The sequence below is a fragment of the Pelophylax lessonae genome, assembly GCF_965119305.1.
Source record: "Pelophylax lessonae genome assembly, chromosome: 9".
Lineage (NCBI taxonomy): Eukaryota > Metazoa > Chordata > Amphibia > Anura > Ranidae > Pelophylax > Pelophylax lessonae.
Genome location: NC_138776.1, coordinates 106,771,543 through 106,791,294, shown reverse-complemented (window position 1 = coordinate 106,791,294; position 19,752 = coordinate 106,771,543). Strand labels below are relative to the sequence as shown.

At 47.0% G+C, this 19,752-nt stretch overlaps 1 protein-coding gene across 1 annotated transcript in view; it reads left to right on the top strand.

Annotated features, from left to right (window-relative positions):
• The window catches only part of LOC309564576 (claudin-10-like), a 37,896-nt gene that overhangs the window by 15,390 nt on the left and 2,754 nt on the right, over window positions 1–19,752 (top strand). Inside the window, exons 3-4 of the mRNA XM_082269220.1 lie at window positions 7,044–7,125; window positions 7,207–7,314. Coding sequence (XP_082125346.1) covers window positions 7,044–7,125; window positions 7,207–7,314 — 190 coding nt within the window. The remainder of the gene's footprint in view (window positions 1–7,043; window positions 7,126–7,206; window positions 7,315–19,752) is intronic.

Genomic DNA, 19,752 nt, shown 5'->3' with positions numbered 1-19,752 from the left:
ACCATTGATCGCTTGGTTCTGACTGCTCCCCAAACAGAGAGCTATTGACTGTCAGTAAACAGCTCTTCGCTCTGCCCCCTCCTCGCTCACTGGAGACCTGGCCTGTGGAGGGGCGGGGAGCGGCCAGCTCAGGCTCTCAGCAGCTCGCTGAGAGGGTAAGCCGGGTGTTGGGCCAGGCACCTGGTGGATCCTGACTCTGTGGTCGTGTTGACGCAGTGCCTGGACCGACATCTGTGACATCAGCAGACAGTGGACTTCAGCCCGCTCCCTGCTGAAAATGGGTCACAGGAGTGCAGAATGAACTGCACTCCTGTGATCCATAGGAGATGTACAGCCAAACGAGCTTTGGCTGTACATCTCCTTTAAGGACAGCCACCCTATTGCATCATACCACAGAGCTCCACAGGTGCAGGGTGCTGCTAACTCCTCGCTGACTTCCAAAAGTTCATTGGTGTGGGCTTTTTGCAAGACATGTGCAGCAGACTGCAGCATTGCTGTTTGCAATCTCTGTCTTGGGCACCACATGCTTGACAAGACATATGGCAACCTGCCATGCAGTCCATTGGCAACAGCACCTGAAAGAGCCACAATATAACAACTTCTCCTTGCTCCTCATCGGGGATCTCTACCCCTACTATACCTCAAGTCTTCTCAAAAACCTGCACTGAGAGGAATTGTGGTATAGCATGGGGTGCCACACCAGGCAAATTTCGTTACCCCAGTTCCTGAGCCAAAAAAAAAAATACTGTCCCAGCAAACCACATCCTCAGTGTCTAAATGCTAGCTTGGCCAAATTGCTAGCACTTCAACTGCTGCCTTTTCATCTGGTAGACTCCTGATTTTGCAGAATGTGCTGTACCACAGTGACGGGTTCCAAAAATAAATTTCTTTTCACGTAAGGCCATTCCAGCTCTGTACCATCATGTGGAAGGCAATGTTTTGGCCTCGTTGGACAGGTCGGTCAGCACGAAGGTTCACATTACTGTTGGCTCATGGTCCAGCAGGCATAGTCAGGGAGGTTATATTTCCTTCACAGCGCACCGGGTAACTCTGCTGGCAGCTGGGAAGATGCAGGACAGGGTTCAGTGCTGGAGCTTGTTCCACCACCACGCCTTCAAAAAACTGGTGGTAATTCTGCCACATCTGTCTGCTCCACCCCCTCCTCTTCTTCTATGGCCTCTTCTGCTCTTCTGCTGAACTGTCCTCTGAACCAGCAGTGCTCCCTAAGCGTTCAAGTGGCTATGCAAGCAGTCAGACTAAAAGATGCCATGCAGTGCTTCAGTTGGTCTGTCTAGGGGACAGGAGCCACACCAGGCCAGAGATTCTGTCAGTTCTGCAGGGGCAGGCTCAGAGGTGGTTGATGCCACAGTAGCTTGAGCCAGGAATGGTTGTATGCGACAATGGCACCAACCTTCTCTCCGCCCTCCGACAGGGACACTTGACACATGTTCCATGCTTGGTACATGTACTGAATTTGATGGTGCAGCGTTTCTTGAACATGTACCTGGGCTTCCAAGATCTTCTGAGGCAGGTGGGCATTCCTGGCGGTCATACAATGCAAGCATGGCTGACATGCAATGGAATTTAACCTGCCCACCAACTGCCTCATTTGTGACATGCCCACCAAGTGGAACTCAACATTGGCAATGCTATAGTGGCTGCACATGCAGCAGGGGCCCATCAATGAGTACCTGTGTGAGTATGGCACAAGGACAGGCTCAGGGAGCTTGGCTTCTTTTCGCCACGCCAGTGAAAAAGGATGCATGCACTGTCCTGTCACCATTTGAGGAGGACACAAGAATGGTGAGCCATGACAATGCATGCATCATTGACACTATCCCTCCAGTCTTCCTGCTGGAGCACACACTTCATGGAATCATGGACAGGACACTTGAAACAGATCAGTGGGAGGAAAAGGACTTCCTTTCCTCACATGGCCCCCTTTATGCAGATACTATTCCTCTGGGGCCGCAAAACACACAGGAGGAAGAGGAGAAAAAGGAGGATTGTGGCAGCATGGATGTAGAGGATAACATACAACAGTCTTCAAGGGATGGTTTTCATTCCCCAGAAACCCCAGTAGTTGTATGTGGCTGGGGAGAGGTAGTTCCTGACAATGTCATTCTTAGTGACCCAGAGGACTCAGAATCTCATGCCTTCTCAAACTTAACTTTAAAAAAATGGGGTAAAAATGGCTTGGGGGACCCTTTGGGTCTTGTATGGCTTTTAAGGGAAACCCAATGACAGAATTAGGAAAAAAATGGCATGGGGTCCCCCCCAAAATCTATACCAGGCCCTTTGGGTCTGGTATAGATTTGAAGGGGAACTCCATGCCAAAATTAAAAAAAAAAAGCATGTGGTCCCCCCCAAAAATTCATACCAGGCCCTTTAGGTTTGGTATAGATTTAAGGGGAACTCCATATCAAAATTTAAAAAAAAAACAGCATGGGGTCCCCCCCAAAATTTACATCTGACCCTTATCCGAGCATGCAGCCTGGCAGACCAGGATAGGGAGAGGACGAGCAAGTGCCCCCCCTCCTGAACCATTCTAGGCCGCTTGCTCTCAACATGGGGAGGGTGCTTTGGGGCACACCTGTTGATGGGGACAAGTGCCCCTTCCCAACAACCCTGGGCTGTGGTTGTCGGAGTCTTCGAGTTGGGGGCTTATCGGAATCTGGAAGCCCCCTTTAACAAGGGGGCCCCCAGATCCTGCCCCCCCATGTGAATGGGTGGTATATCATACCCCTACCCATTCACCAAAAAAGTGTACAAAAAATAAACACACGAGACAGTTTTTGACAAGTCTTTTATTAAGACGGGTGCGGCGGGTGGCATGATTGACGATAGATTTACATTGGGGGACACTTTTTTTTACTTTTATTTTTTAATAAAGAACTTGTCAAAAACTGTCTCATGTGTTTATTTTTTTTGTACACTTCTTTGGTGAATGGGTAGGGGTACGATGTTCCTGATACCCATTCACATAGGGGGGGCCGGGATCTGGGGGACCCCTTGTTAAGGGGGGCTTCCAGTTTCGGATAAGCCCCCGCCTGCAGACCAAGACAACCACAGCCCAGGGTTGTCGGGAAGAGGCCCTTGTCCCCATCAACATTGGGACAAGGTGCTTTGGGGTAGGGGGGGCAGAGCCCCCTTCCCCAAATCATCCACCCCCCCATTATGAGGGCATGTGGCCTGGTATGGTTCATGAAGGGGGAGCGCTCGCTCATCTCCCTCCTACCTGACTTGCCAGGCTACGTGCTCGGATAAGGGTCCTGTATGGTTTTTTTTTATCTGAATTGCTGGGAGCTGACAATACATTACAGCTGCGAGCAAGATTAAATTACATTTTTTTTCTTTAGAAATGTCAGTATTGCTGCAGCAGGCTCCATACATCGTACAGAATCGCCATTTTACAGGCACATTAATGGACCCCCCAGGCACGATATTTAAAGGAATTTTTCATTTTTATTGTTTTACTTTAAGCTTCATTAAAATCACTGCTCTTTTAAAAACTATTGTTTTAAAAAAAAAATGTTTTGCATTGATACATCTCCCCCGGGGTGCCCGGGTCCCCATACACTTTTTATGGCCATAACTTGTACATAAGCCATTAAAATGAGGACTTTTGATTTTTCATGTTCGTGTAACATAAACTTTAATGGAGTTTGCATGTTCGCTAGAACTTTTTCCCTGTTTGAGATGTTCTGGTGCGAACCGAACAGGGGGGTATTCGGCCCATCCCTAATCCTGGCCACCCCTCAGGACCCCACTGCACATAGCTGCTGTAATGCCTTGCACTATTGGTATATCTGAATGAACGCTATAATACACAGCCCCAAAGTGAGTATCCCTCATAATGCCCACAATGGCAAGCAATCATTGGTCAGCATAGCTACAGTCAGGTCCATAAATATTGGGACATCAACACAATTCTAATCTTTTTGGCTCTATACACCACCACAATGGATTTGAAATTAAACTTACAAGATGTGCTTTAACTGCAGACTTCCAGCTTTAATTTGAGGTTATTTACATCCAAATCAGGTGGAAGGTGTAGGAATTACAACAGTTTGTATATGTGCCTTCCACTTTTTAATGGACCAAAGTAATGGGACAATTGGCTGCTCAGCTGTTCCATGGCCAGGTGTGTGTTATTCCCTCATTATCCCATTTGCAAGGAGCATATAAAAGGTCGAGAGTTCATTTCAAGTGTGCTTTTTGCATTTGGAATCTGTTGTTGTCAACTCTCAATATGAGATCCAAAGAGCTGTCACTATCAGTGAAGCAAGCCATCATTAGGCTGAAAAAAAAAAAAAAAAACAAACCCATCAGAGAGATAGCAAAAACATTAGGTGTGGCCAAATCAACTGTTTGGAACATCCTTAAAAAGAAAGAACGCACTGGTGAGCTCAACTGAAACAACTGTGGTGGATGACTGAAGAATTCTTTCCCTGGTGAAGAAAACATCCTTCACAACAGTTGGCCAGATCAAGAACACTCTCCAGGAGGTAGGTGTATGTGTGTCAAAGTCAACAATCAAGAGAAGACTTCACCAGAGTGAATACAGAGGGTTCACCACAATATGTAAACCATTGGTGAGCCTTAAAAACAGGAAGGCCAGATTAGAGTTTGCCAAACAACATCTAAAAAAGCCTTCACAGTTCTGGAACAACATCCTATGGACAGATGAGACCAAGATTAACTTGTACCAGAGTGATGGGAAGAGAAGAGTATGGAGAAGGAAAGGAACTGCTCATGATCCAAACCATACCACCTCATCAGTGAAGCATGGTGGTGGTAGTATCATGGCGTGGGCGTGTATGGCTGCCAATGGAACTGGTTCTCTTGTATTTATTGATGATGTGACTGCTGACAAAAGCAGCAGGATGAATTCTGAAGTGTTTTTGGCAACATTATCTGCTCATATTCAGCCAAATGCTTCAGAACTCATTGGACAGCGCTTCACAATGCTGATGGAGAATGACCCGAAGCATACTGCGAAAGCAACCAAAGAGTTTTTTAAGGGAAAGAAGTGGAATGTTATGCAATGGCCAAGTCAATCACCTGACCTGAATCAGATTGAGCATGTATTTCACTTGCTGAAGACAAAACTGAAGGGAAAATGCCCCAAGAACAAGCAGGAACTGAAGACAGTTGCAGTAGAGGCAGTAGAGCATCTCCAGGGATGAAAGCCAGCGTCTGGTGATGTTTATGCGTTCCAGACTTCAGGCTGTAATTGACTGAAAGTTTGATTTATGATTGTTAATCTGTCCCATTACTTTTGGTCCCTTAAAAAGTGGGAGGCACATATACAAACTGTTGTAATTCCTAAACCGTTCACCTGATTTGGATGTAAATACACTCAAATTAAAGCTCAAAGTCTGCAGTTAAAGCACATCTTGTTTGTTTTATTTCAAATCCATTGTGGTGGTGTATAGAGCCAAAAAGACTAGAAATGTGTAGATGTCCCAATATTTATGGACCTGACTGTATAGAAAATAATTGGAAGCAGAAGAACTATTGGAACCTGCATATAACATTGACCATAAGTATATAGATGCACACCAGTAAAGAAATAATATAAGCTTTATATAAGGAAAGTTTAATAATAATACATACATCCAATGTAAAAACGGGTATTATTAGCAAAGGGCCCAACAAGAGTCTTAGTAGAATTGTGCACATATACCCGAGTATATATAGTTATTAATAGAGATACCGCTAGTTGACTATTGTAGCGAAGTTCAGTTGCAGGGGCCCCGATGATAATCACGATGCAGTCTTCATCTTGGTGTCAGAGACCTGAAGACAGGATCTGCCGTGCTGGGACACCCCCTAATCTTTGTCCAACCAGCCTGGAATGCAGCTTTTTCCAGCAGAAATCATGGTGTGACACTGAAACTAAGAGTCAGTCAATCTACTCTGCGCTTAGTCCCTAATGATTTAATAAGCTAACACACGTGGCCCTCAAATGCCTAGCCTGGCTCTCTAGGCTATGCTGGTTATTGAGCCCTGAGCTAATACTAGCTATAGAATCCGAGACCAGAAGGGACAGGGTTAAACCAAAAATGCAATATATTGCAGCTTATAAATCATTAGATGTAGTGGCTGCATTAATGTTCTTTTTTTTAGGCTTTTTTTCCCTCTGCTTTTACCTGGTGATCTGGCCAGTAATACACCTCCTGTATTAGAGTGCCTCCACTCTGGATGAAGGAGCACAGGGGCAGATTTGGAGACCATTGTCAGTCTGGGAAGAGGGAAAGTTAGATGTACTAGCAGATTGAGATACACTAACAAATTGAAGCCAAACTCCAGTTAACACGTTAAATGCTTTTAACGCAAAATTTTTTTTCCTTTTGGGATAAAGATTTTACATGAATAAATAAAAGCTGATCATTGTAAGCACCCCTGTCAGTGGTAAATGGTTTGTCCCACCCAAGTAACTGCAAGAGAGCTTGTTCTTTTGTAAAACAACACACATACTGGCTATATCACCAGATGAAAATAAAAGAAAGAAAGCCAAAAAAGAAAACTAATACAGTCATCACATGGTTGGTAAGCTGCAATTAATTAAATGTTTGACTTTGGGTTTAATACTGTTTAACTACAATAACAGGAGCTACATATAAACTCTACTGCAATAAACAAGTTCATCAACTAATATACTGGAAGGTGACCACTGCACACATACAGTACCTAGCTATTTAGCATTATGTATGTGAAATATTGATATATGTCTGTCACAAAGATTCAGATCAAGAATTTATGGGCAGCTACAAGTTAAACAGCTAGAACACACAATAAATGACCTAATAGTCTCTGGTTCTATCTTGCATAAAATACAGCAGCAGCTCCTTCATGTGGACATGAGGTCTCCAAAGCTCTCTTTCTCTATTTACTTTCTTCCTCCAGGGTTTTAAACCCAGCCACCTGGGACAGGAAGTGATGTACTTGACATTGAGTAGCATAGCCACTTACAAATGCAGACAGTAGAGGGCAGCAGATCCCTACACATATGAACTCTTTGCCATCTATGTTTCCAGGTCTGTGTGCCATGACTGGAATCTCCCTTTATGCTCACAAGATAACCTCAGAGTTCTTTGATCCGTTCTTTGTGGAGCAGAAGTAAGTAAACTGTCAGAACAATTTTACCAATCTTCTAGTAAACGAACATTGTTGTTTGAATACTGTGATTCCTTTACATAGGTATGAACTAGGAGCTGCACTGTTTATCGGATGGGGGGGATCATCACTCAGCATTATTGGAGGTTCTATTCTCTGTTTGTCTCTGAATGAAAGCATCAAGGCAGCAAGGTAATATCTGAGCATGTGAACACCTCACTCACTAAATTCATATGGCACTGTATCAACTCCTGGATTTTTTTTTGGAAAAATATTGCTGTTCTCACTAACGTCTGATAAGGGCCATGCAGAGACATTTGGAAAGGCAGGTGCTTAAAATATAAAAGGGGCACATGGAACAGGGCCTTAAATAGGGTTGTGCTCAAAATATCAATACAGCAATGTATCGTGATGCATTCGTATCGATACGGATGATTCTGTATTGATAGGGCAGGAAAATTTAGGAGTCAGAAACACTGCACATGCTGAGATATTTACAGTAATGTGCTGAGGGCTAGTTGCACCCCTAGCACATGTGACTTAGGCAGCCAGAAAAGGTCATGTCCTTGTTCATACATGTATGAACAAGGTCATGTCCTTGTTCATACATGTATGAACAAGGACGTGACATTTGATTATGACAGAACACAACTAGTTATTAAAAAACATATTGCAACAATTTACACACGCTAATGCACAGACCGATCGTGTGAAAGGGGCCTAAGGCTGCTTTCACATGGATGCACTGCGGTTTACCTGCAGGCTGTTACTGCTGGTGGGTACTGCTGGTGGGTACTGCTGACAGGTACTGCTGGTGGGTACTGCTGACCAGTACTGCTGGTGGTTACTGCTGATGGTTACTGCTGGCTCCTCTGAGACGCATCAACACTGGAGTATGAGGAGCGGTGCTGGAGAAAGCCCGTAGAGCCGATGCTTCCTGTATCTCTCTTCTCACAGGATTTTACAGACAGGATCAGATCCGATTGCAGCGGGTGTCAGCGGACATGTCACCACTGACATCCGCTGCTCCATAGAGGTGCATGGAGGGTCTGATCAGGTCCGCGTGAAAAACTGGCAGATGGACGTGGGACGAAAGCTTGTGTGAAAGGGGCCTTAGTATGTATGTGCCATACAGTGGCGGCCCGTGCATAGGGGGCGCCAGGGCGCCGCCCCCCTACCCCTAAAAAAAAAGAAAAAAAAAAAAAACAAAACGAACAAACAAAAAAAAAAAATTGGGTTCGCCGGCCTGAACCCAAGGAACTGGTGGCTGGGGGGGGGGGGGGGGGGGGTTACGTCCCAGAAGAGGCGCCGATTGGCTGCCTTCTGGGGGGGTAGGGGGGTATCCTGGGCGCAAGTCTTTGCGGTTGGACACCCCCACTTTCTGATATCCTGGCTGTGATTGGTCCAGTCTACAGCCTGGACCAATCATCATCCAGGATATCGCTGACGTCACAATGGGGGCGGTGCCGGTGCGTGCGTCAGTCACTCACCGTCACCGCCGCTCAGAGAAGAGGAGAGGCCGCCCGCCCGCCGGTTCCCGCCGCCGAGACGACGAGGGAGAAGGACCCGCCGCAGAAGAGGAAGAAGCTGAGCCGCGCCACCGCCAGGTAAGTTTGAAGGGAGCATGCACGCTGGCACTCTGCAATCATTGGGGGACAATGCTGGCGCTCTGCAATCGTTGGGGGACAATGCTGGCACTCTGCAATCATTGGGGGACAATGCTGGCGCTCTGCAATCATTGGGGGACAATGCTGGTGCTCTGCAATCATTGGGGGACAATGCTGTGGCGCTCTGCAATCATTGGGGGACAATGCTGTGGCGCTCTGCAATCATTGGGGGACAATGCTGTGGCGCTCTGCAATCATTGGGGGACAATGCTGGCGCTCTGCAATCATTGGGGGACAATGCTGGCGCTCTGCAATCATTTTGGGACAATGCTGTGGCGCTCTGCAATCATTGGGGGACAATGCTGTGGCATTCTGCAATCATTGGGGGACAATGCTGTGGCGCTCTGCAATCATTGGGGGACAATGCTGCGGCGCTCTGCAATCATCGGGGGACAATGCTGTGGCGCTCTGCAATCATCGGGGGACAAAGCTGTGGCGCTCTGCAATCATTGGGGGACAATGCTGGCGCTCTACAATCATTGGGGGACAATGCTGTGGCACTCTGCAATCATTGGGGGACAATGCTGGCACTCTGCAATCATTGGGGGACAATGCTGGCACTCTGCAATCATTGGGGGACAATGCTGTGGCGCTCTGCAATCATTGGGGGACAATGCTGTGGCGCTCTGCAAGCGCTCTGCAATGCCAGGAGCCTAGCTAATAAAATGGATGAGTTGGAAATATTGGTACATGAGGAGGACATAGACCTTGTGGGAATAACAGAGACTTGGTTCGACCCCTCACATGACTGGCTGGCCAATATCCAAGGGTATTCGGTGTACCGGAAGGACAGGGTAGGAAAAAGAGGGGGAGGGGTATGTCTCTATGTCAAGAACAATATAAAGGTGATAGAAAGGAGTGACATTACGGATGGGATGAGCATGGATTTAGAATCTGTGTGGGTTGAACTCCATAGGGAAGGAGAAAAGGGGAAAGTAATTGTGGGGGTTTGCTATAGGCCACCTAACCAAGGGGAGGAGGTAGAGCTGGAATTCTTAGCACTAATGAGTAAAGTGGCAAAATTGGGATCAGTCGTCATATTGGGGGACTTCAATTATCCCGACATTGACTGGGACGAGGGGACTGCACACTCACAGAAGGCCCGCCTATTCACGGAAACCTTACAGGATAATTACATGTCACAGTTGGTGGATTCTCCGACTAGAGAAAATGCAGTCCTGGATCTATTGATCACTAATGACCCAGACCTAATCTCGCAGGTAGGAGTCCAGGACAATCTGGGCTCTAGCGATCACAGGATGATCACATTTAGTATAAATAACAATATAACAAGGCAAGTGGGGAACATAAGAACCCTAAACTTCAGAAGGGCAAACTTTCCAAAATTGTACTCATTGATGGAAAGGGTAAACTGGGACCAAACCCTGGGATCCCTGACCACAGAGGAAAAATGGGAATGCTTTAGGAACATATTAGGCAAAGGCATCTTGCAGTGCATTCCTATGGGAAATAAATTTAGAAGAGACAAAGCCAAACCTGGCTGGCTAAACCGTAGCGTCAAAAAACTTATTAGGGGAAAAAAATTGGCCTTCAAGAAGTATAAATCAGAGGGCACAGTATCGGCTTTCGAGCAATACAAGGAGGCAAATAAGAAAAGTAAACAAGAAATCAAGATGGCTAAAATCAACTTTGAGATACAAATAGCGGAGGATAGTAAAAAAAACCCAAAGAAATTCTTTAAATATATCAACAGCAAAAAAACTAGGGCAGAGCATATTGCACACATAATTAACAATGATGGGAGGATGGTTACAGAGGACACTGAAAAAGCAACCGTGCTGAATGCTTTTTTCTCGTCAGTCTTTACACAGGAAACGGAGGGGTACACTGACCATGACTGTTTGGTTAGTAGTAATACACAGGACTTGCCACTATGGCTAACAGAGGGTGAAATAACCAAGTTTCTGTTATTCCCACAAGGTCTAGGAGGACATAGACCTTGTGGGAATAACAGAAACTTGGTTCGACCCCTCACATGACTGGCTGGCAAATATCCAAGGGTATTCTGTGTACCGGAAGGACAGGGTAGGAAAAAGAGGGGGAGGGGTATGTCTCTATGTCAAGAACAATATAAAGGTGCTAGAAAGGAGTGACATTACGGATGGGATGAGCATGGATTTAGAATCTGTGTGGGTTGAACTCGATAGGGAAGAAGATAAGGGAAAAGTAGTTGTGGGGGTTTGCTATAGGCCACCTAACCAAGGGGAGGAGGTAGAGCTGGAATTTTTAGCACTAATAGGTAAAGCGGCAAAACTGGGATCAGTCATCATATTGGGGGACTTCAATTATCCCGACATTGACTGGGAAGAGGGGACTGCACACTCGCATAAGGCCCGTCTATTCACGGAAACCTTACAGGATAACTACATGTCACAGTTGGTGGATTCCCCTACTAGAGAGAATGCAATCCTGGATCTATTGATCACTAATGACCCAGACATAATCTCGGAGGTAGGAGTCCAGGACAATCTGGGCTCTAGCGATCACAGGATGATCACATTTAGTATAAATAACAATATAAAAAGGCAAGTGGGGAACATAAGAACCCTAAACTTCAGAAGGGCAGACTTTCCAAAATTGTACTCAATGATGGAAAGGGTAAACTGGGACCAAACCCTGGGATCCCTGACCACTGAGGAAAAATGGGAATGCTTTAGGAACATATTAAGCAAAGGCATCTTGCAGTGCATTCCTATGGGGAATAAATTTAGAAGAGACAAAGCCAAACCTGGCTGGCTAAACCGTAGCGTTAAAAAACTTATTAGGGGAAAAAAATTGGCCTTCAAGAAATATAAATCAGAGGGCACAGTATCGGCCTTCCAGCAATACAAGGAGGAAAATAAGAAGTGTAAACACGAAATCAAGATGGCTAAAATCAACTTTGAGAGACAAATAGCGGAGGATAGTAAAAAAAACCCAAAGAAATTCTTTAAATATATCAACAGCAAAAAAACTAGGGCAGAGCATATTGCACACATAATTAACGATGATGGGAGGATGGTTACAGAGGACACTGAAAAAGCAACCGTGCTGAATGCTTTTTTCTCGTCAGTCTTTACGCAGGAAAAGGAGGGGTACACTGACCATGACTGTATGGTTAGTAGTAATACACAGGACTTGCCACTATGGCTAACAGAGGGGGAAATCAGGGAAAGACTGGATAAACTTAACACAAACAAATCACCAGGCCCGGATGGCGTACATCCGAGAGTGCTCAAGGAACTCAGTATGGTTATATCTAGACCACTGTTCCTAATCTTTGCTGACAGTATTAGGACAGGAGATGTACCAGGGGATTGGAGGAAGGCTAACGTGATTCCGATATTCAAAAAGGGCCAGAGACATATCCCGGGAAATTATAGGCCTGTCAGTTTGACATCAATAGTATGTAAACTTCTGGAGGGGATGATAAGGGACTATATCGTAGAGTTTGCTAAAGACAACAACATCATCAGTAGTAACCAACACGGGTTTACAAATGGGCGTTCTTGTCAAACCAATCTCTTAGCATTCTACGAGGAAGTGAGCTGTGAGCTAGATAGGGGCAGACCAGTGGATGTGGTGTACTTGGATTTCGCTAAGGCGTTTGATACAGTTTCCCACAAGCGCTTAATTTATAAAATAAGGTCTGCAGGTATCGACAGCAGGGTTTGCTCTTGGATACGGAACTGGCTAAAAGGCCGTGTCCAAAGGGTAGTAATAAACAGCGCATACTCAGACTGGTCTGAGGTGGTAAGCGGGGTGCCCCAGGGCTCAGTCCTGGGACCAACCTTGTTCAATTTATTCATAAACAGCATTGAGGACGGGATCAGTAGTTCGTTATCAATTTTTGCAGATGACACAAAATTGGCCAGGGCAATAACTGCACAGCATGAAGCAGATATCCTACAGAATGACCTGGACAAAATTACGGAGTGGGCAACGACATGGCAAATGAGGTTTAATGTGGAGAAGTGTAAGGTTTTGCACTTGGGGACCAAAAACATAAAAACACAATACATGTTAGGAGGGGAACCCTTGGGGGACTCAAAAATGGAGAAAGATCTGGGAGTCTTGGTTGATGATAGATTAGGCAACAGCATGCAATGCCAAGCGGCAGCTTCCAAAGCCAACAGAATATTAGCATGCATAAAGAAAGGGATGTATTCCAGAGATAAGACTATAATCCTTCCACTTTATAAAACTCTGGTCCGACCGCATCTGGAGTATTCTGTCCAGTTCTGGTCGCCAGTCCTTTAGGAGGGATGTGTTGGAGCTGGAGAGAGTCCAGAGAAGGGCAACTAAACTAATTAGGGGATTGGAGGACCTTACCTATGAAGAGCGGCTGCAATCGCTCCATTTATTTTCCCTGGAGAAGAGACGTCTGAGAGGGGACATGATAGCAATTTATAAATATCTTAATGGGGATCTCAGCTTAGAAAAAAAGCTGTTCATTCGAAGGAATTGCATGAGGACTCGAGGACATACAATGCGATTAGAGGAGAAGCGTTTTAACCTCAGGCAACGTGGGGGGTTCTTTACTGTTAGGGCTACAAGATTGTGGAATTGTCTACCACAAGAGGTGGTTTCTGCGGGTAGTATGGTGACTTTCAAAAGACTCTTAGACTTACATCTCAAGGATCAGGAGATAAAGGGCTATGTTAGATGATTACAGTCACACACACCTACACAGGTTGAACTGGATGGACTATTGTCTTTATTCAACCTCACCTACTATGAAATCAGGGAAAGGCTGGATAAACTCAACACAAACAAATCACCAGGCCCGGATGGCGTACATCCGAGAGTACTCAAGGAACTCAGTAAGGTTATATCCAGACCACTGTTCCTGATCTTTGCTGACAGTATTAGGACAGGAGATGTACCAGGGGATTGGAAGAAAGCTAACGTGATTCCGATATTCAAAAAGGGCCAGAGGCATATCCCGGGAAATTATAGGCCTGTCAGTTTGACATCAATAGTATGTAAACTTCTGGAGGGGATGATAAGGGACTATATCGTAGAGTTTGCTAAAGACAACAACATCATCAGCAGTAATCAGCACGGGTTTACAAATGGGCGTTCTTGTCAAACCAATCTATTAACATTTTACGAGGAGGTGAGCTGTGAGCTAGATAGGGGGAGACCAGTGGATGTGGTGTACTTGGATTTCGCTAAGGCGTTTGATACAGTTCCCCACAAGCGCTTAATTTATAAAATAAGATCTGCAGGTATCGACAGCAGGGTTTGCTCTTGGATACGGAATTGGCTTAAAGGGCGTGTCCAAAGAGTGGTAATAAACAGCGCATACTCAGACTGGTCTGAGGTAGTAAGCGGGGTGCCCCAGGGCTCAGTCCTGGGACCAACCTTGTTCAATTTATTCATAAACAACATTGAGGTCGGGATCAGTAGTTCGATATCAGTTTTTGCAGATGACACAAAATTGGCCAGAGCAATAACTGCACAGCATGAAGCAGATATCCTACAGAATGACCTGGACAAAATTACAGAGTGGGCACGGACATGGTAAATGAGGTTTAACGCGGAGAAGTGTAAGGTTTTGCACTTGGGGACTAAAAACATAAAAGCACAATACACGTTAGGAGGGGAACCCTTGGGGGAATCAAAAATGGAGAAGGATCTGGGAGTCTTGGTAGAGGATAGATTAGGCAACAGCATGCAATGTCAAGCGGCAGCTGCCAAAGCCAGCAGAATATTGGCATGCATAAAGAAAGGGATGTATTCCAGAGATAAGACTATAATCCTTCCACTTTATAAAACTCTGGTCCGACCGCATCTGGAGTATTCTGTCCAGTTCTGGTCGCCAGTCCTCAGGAGGGATGTGTTGGAGCTGGAGAAAGTCTAGAGAAGGGCAACTAAACTAATTAGGGGATTGGAGGACCTTACCTATGAAGAGCGGCTGCAATCGCTCCATTTATTTTCCCTGGAGAAGAGACGTCTGAGAGGGGACATGATAGCAATTTATAAATATCTTAATGGGGATCTCAGCTTAGAAAAAAAGCTGTTCATTCGAAGGAATTGCATGAGGACTCGAGGACATACAATGCGATTAGAGGAGAAGCGTTTTAACCTCAGGCAACGTGGGGGGTTCTTTACTGTTAGGGCTACAAGATTGTGGAATTGTCTACCACAAGAGGTGGTTTCTGCGGGTAGTATGGTGACTTTCAAAAGACTCTTAGACTTACATCTCAAGGATCAGGAGATAAAGGGCTATGTTAGATGATTACAGTCACACACACCTACACAGGTTGAACTGGATGGACTATTGTCTTTATTCAACCTCACCTACTATGAAATCAGGGAAAGGCTGGATAAACTCAACACAAACAAATCACCAGGCCCGGATGGCGTACATCCGAGAGTACTCAAGGAACTCAGTAAGGTTATATCCAGACCACTGTTCCTGATCTTTGCTGACAGTATTAGGACAGGAGATGTACCAGGGGATTGGAAGAAAGCTAACGTGATTCCGATATTCAAAAAGGGCCAGAGGCATATCCCGGGAAATTATAGGCCTGTCAGTTTGACATCAATAGTATGTAAACTTCTGGAGGGGATGATAAGGGACTATATCGTAGAGTTTGCTAAAGACAACAACATCATCAGCAGTAATCAGCACGGGTTTACAAATGGGCGTTCTTGTCAAACCAATCTATTAACATTTTACGAGGAGGTGAGCTGTGAGCTAGATAGGGGGAGACCAGTGGATGTGGTGTACTTGGATTTCGCTAAGGCGTTTGATACAGTTCCCCACAAGCGCTTAATTTATAAAATAAGATCTGCAGGTATCGACAGCAGGGTTTGCTCTTGGATACGGAATTGGCTTAAAGGGCGTGTCCAAAGAGTGGTAATAAACAGCGCATACTAAGACTGGTCTGAGGTAGTAAGCGGGGTGCCCCAGGGCTCAGTCCTGGGACCAACCTTGTTCAATTTATTCATAAACAACATTGAGGTCGGGATCAGTAGTTCGATATCAGTTTTTGCAGATGACACAAAATTGGCCAGAGCAATAACTGCACAGCATGAAGCAGATATCCTACAGAATGACCTGGACAAAATTACAGAGTGGGCACGGACATGGTAAATGAGGTTTAACGCGGAGAAGTGTAAGGTTTTGCACTTGGGGACTAAAAACATAAAAGCACAATACACGTTAGGAGGGGAACCCTTGGGGGAATCAAAAATGGAGAAGGATCTGGGAGTCTTGGTAGAGGATAGATTAGGCAACAGCATGCAATGTCAAGCGGCAGCTGCCAAAGCCAGCAGAATATTGGCATGCATAAAGAAAGGGATGTATTCCAGAGATAAGACTATAATCCTTCCACTTTATAAAACTCTGGTCCGACCGCATCTGGAGTATTCTGTCCAGTTCTGGTCGCCAGTCCTCAGGAGGGATGTGTTGGAGCTGGAGAAAGTCCAGAGAAGGGCAACTAAACTAATTAGGGGATTGGAGGACCTTGACTATGAAGAGCGTCTACAATCGCTCGATTTATTCTCCCTGGAGAAGAGACGTCTGAGGGGGGACATGATAGCAATTTATAAATATCTTAATGGGGATCCCAGCTTAGAAAAAAAGCTGTTCATTCGAAGGGATTGCATGAGGACTCGAGGGCATACAATGTGATTAGAGGAGAAGCGTTTTAACCTCAGGCAACGTGGGGGGTTCTTTACTGTTAGGGCTACAAGATTGTGGAATTCTCTACCACAAGAGGTGGTTTCTGCGGGTAGTATGGTGGCTTTCAAAAGACTCTTAGACTTACATCTCAAGGATCAGAACATTCAGGGGTATGTGAGATGATTACAGCCACACACACCTACACAGGTTGAACTGGATGGACTATTGTCTTTATTCAACCTCACCTACTATGTAACTATGTAACTATGTAAATTGGGGTACAATGCTGTGGCGCTCTGCAATCATTGGGGGACAATGCTGTGGCGCTCTGCAATCATTGGGGGACAATGCTGTGGCGCTCTGCAATCATTGGGGGACAAAGCTGTGGCGCTCTGCAATCATTGGGGGACAATGCTGTGGCGCTCTGCAATCATTGGGGGACAATGCTGTGGCGCTCTGCAATCATTGGGGGACAATGCTGTGGCGCTCTGCAATCATTGGGGGACAATGCTGTGGCGCTCTGCAATCATTGGGGGACAATGCTGGCGCTCTGCAATCATTGGGGGACAATGCTGGCGCTCTGCAATCATTGGGGGACAATGCTGGCGCTCTGCAATCATTGGGGGACAATGCTGTGGCGCTCTGCAATCATTGGGGGACAATGCTGTGGCGCTCTGCAATCATTGGGGGACAAAGCTGTGGCGCTCTGCAATCATTGGGGGACAATGCTGTGGCGCTCTGCAATCATTGGGGGACAATGCTGTGGCGCTCTGCAATCATTGGGGGACAATGCTGGCGCTCTGCAATCATTGGGGGACAATGCTGGCACTCTGCAATCATTGGGGGACAATGCTGTGGCGCTCTGCAATCATTGGGGGACAATGCTGTGGCGCTCTGCAATCATTGGGGGACAAAGCTGTGGCGCTCTGCAATCATTGGGGGACAATGCTGGCGCTCTGCAATCATTGGGGGACAATGCTGTGGTACTCTGCAATCATTGGGGGACAATGCTGGCACTCTGCAATCATTGGGGGACAATGCTGTGGCGCTCTGCAATCATTGGGGGACAATGCTGTGGCGCTCTGCAATCATTGGGGGACAATGCTGGCGCTCTGCAATCGTTGGGGGACAATGCTGGCACTCTGAAATCATTGGGGGACAATGCTGGCGCTCTGCAATCATTGGGGGACAATGCTGGCGCTCTGCAATCGTTGGGGGACAATGCTGGCGCTCTGCAATCATTGGGGGACAATGCTGGCGCTCTGCAATCATTGGGGGACAATGCTGGTGCTCTGCAATCATTGGGGGACAATGCTGTGGCGCTCTGCAATCATTGGGGGACAATGCTGTGGCGCTCTGCAATCATTGGGGGACAATGCTGTGGCGCTCTGCAATCATTGGGGGACAATGCTGGCGCTCTGCAATCATTGGGGGACAATGCTGGCGCTCTGCAATCATTGGGGGACAATGCTGTGGCGCTCTGCAATCATTGGGGGACAATGCTGTGGCATTCTGCAATCATTGGGGGACAATGCTGTGGCGCTCTGCAATCATTGGGGGACAATGCTGTGGCGCTCTGCAATCATCGGGGGACAATGCTGTGGCGCTCTGCAATCATTGGGGGACAATGCTGGCGCTCTACAATCATTGGGGGACAATGCTGTGGCACTCTGCAATCATTGGGGGACAATGCTGGCACTCTGCAATCATTGGGGGACAATGCTGGCACTCTGCAATCATTGGGGGACAATGCTGTGGCGCTCTGCAATCATTGGGGACAATGCTGTGGCGCTCTGCAATCATTGGGGTACAATGCTGTGGCGCTCTGCAATCATTGGGGGACAATGCTGTGGCGCTCTGCAATCATTGGGGGACAAAGCTGTGGCGCTCTGCAATCATTGGGGGACAATGCTGTGGCGCTCTGCAATCATTGGGGGACAATGCTGTGGCGCTCTGCAATCATTGGGGGACAATGCTGTGGCGCTCTGCAATCATTGGGGGACAATGCTGGCGCTCTGCAATAATTGGGGGACAATGCTGGCGCTCTGCAATCATTGGGGGACCATGCTGTGGCGCTCTGCAATCATTGGGGGACAATGCTGTGGCGCTCTGCAATCATTGGGGGACAAAGCTGTGGCGCTCTGCAATCATTGGGGGACAATGCTGTGGCGCTCTGCAATCATTGGGGGACAATGCTGTGGCGCTCTGCAATCATTGGGGGACAATGCTGGCGCTCTGCAATCATTGGGGGACAATGCTGGCACTCTGCAATCATTGGGGGACAATGCTGTGGCGCTCTGCAATCATTGGGGGACAATGCTGTGGCGCTCTGCAATCATTGGGGGACAAAGCTGTGGCGCTCTGCAATCATTGGGGGACAATGCTGGCGCTCTACAATCATTGGGGGACAATGCTGTGGCACTCTGCAATCATTGGGGGACAATGCTGGCACTCTGCAATCATTGGGGGACAATGCTGGCACTCTGCAATCATTGGGGGACAATGCTGTGGCGCTCTGCAATCATTGGGGGACAATGCTGTGGCGCTCTGCAATCATTGGGGTACAATGCTGTGGCGCTCTGCAATCATTGGGGGACAATGCTGTGGCGCTCTGCAATCATTGGGGGACAAAGCTGTGGCGCTCTGCAATCATTGGGGGACAATGCTGTGGCGCTCTGCAATCATTGGGGGACAATGCTGTGGCGCTCTGCAATCATTGGGGGACAATGCTGTGGCGCTCTGCAATCATTGGGGGACAATGCTGGCGCTCTGCAATCATTGGGGGACAATGCTGGCGCTCTGCAATCATTGGGGGACAATGCTGTGGCGCTCTGCAATCATTGGGGGACAATGCTGTGGCGCTCTGCAATCATTGGGGGACAAAGCTGTGGCGCTCTGCAATCATTGGGGGACAATGCTGTGGCGCTCTGCAATCATTGGGGGACAATGCTGTGGCGCTCTGCAATCATTGGGGGACAATGCTGGCGCTCTGCAATCATTGGGGGACAATGCTGGCACTCTGCAATCATTGGGGGACAATGCTGTGGCGCTCTGCAATCATTGGGGGACAATGCTGTGGCGCTCTGCAATCATTGGGGGACAAAGCTGTGGCGCTCTGCAATCATTGGGGGACAATGCTGGCGCTCTGCAATCATTGGGGGACAATGCTGTGGCACTCTGCAATCATTGGGGGACAGTGCTGGCACTCTGCAATCATTGGGGGACAATGCTGTGGCGCTCTGCAATCATTGGGGGACAATGCTGTGGCGCTCTGCAATCATTGGGGGACAATGCTGTGGCGCTCTGCAATCATTGGGGGACAATGCT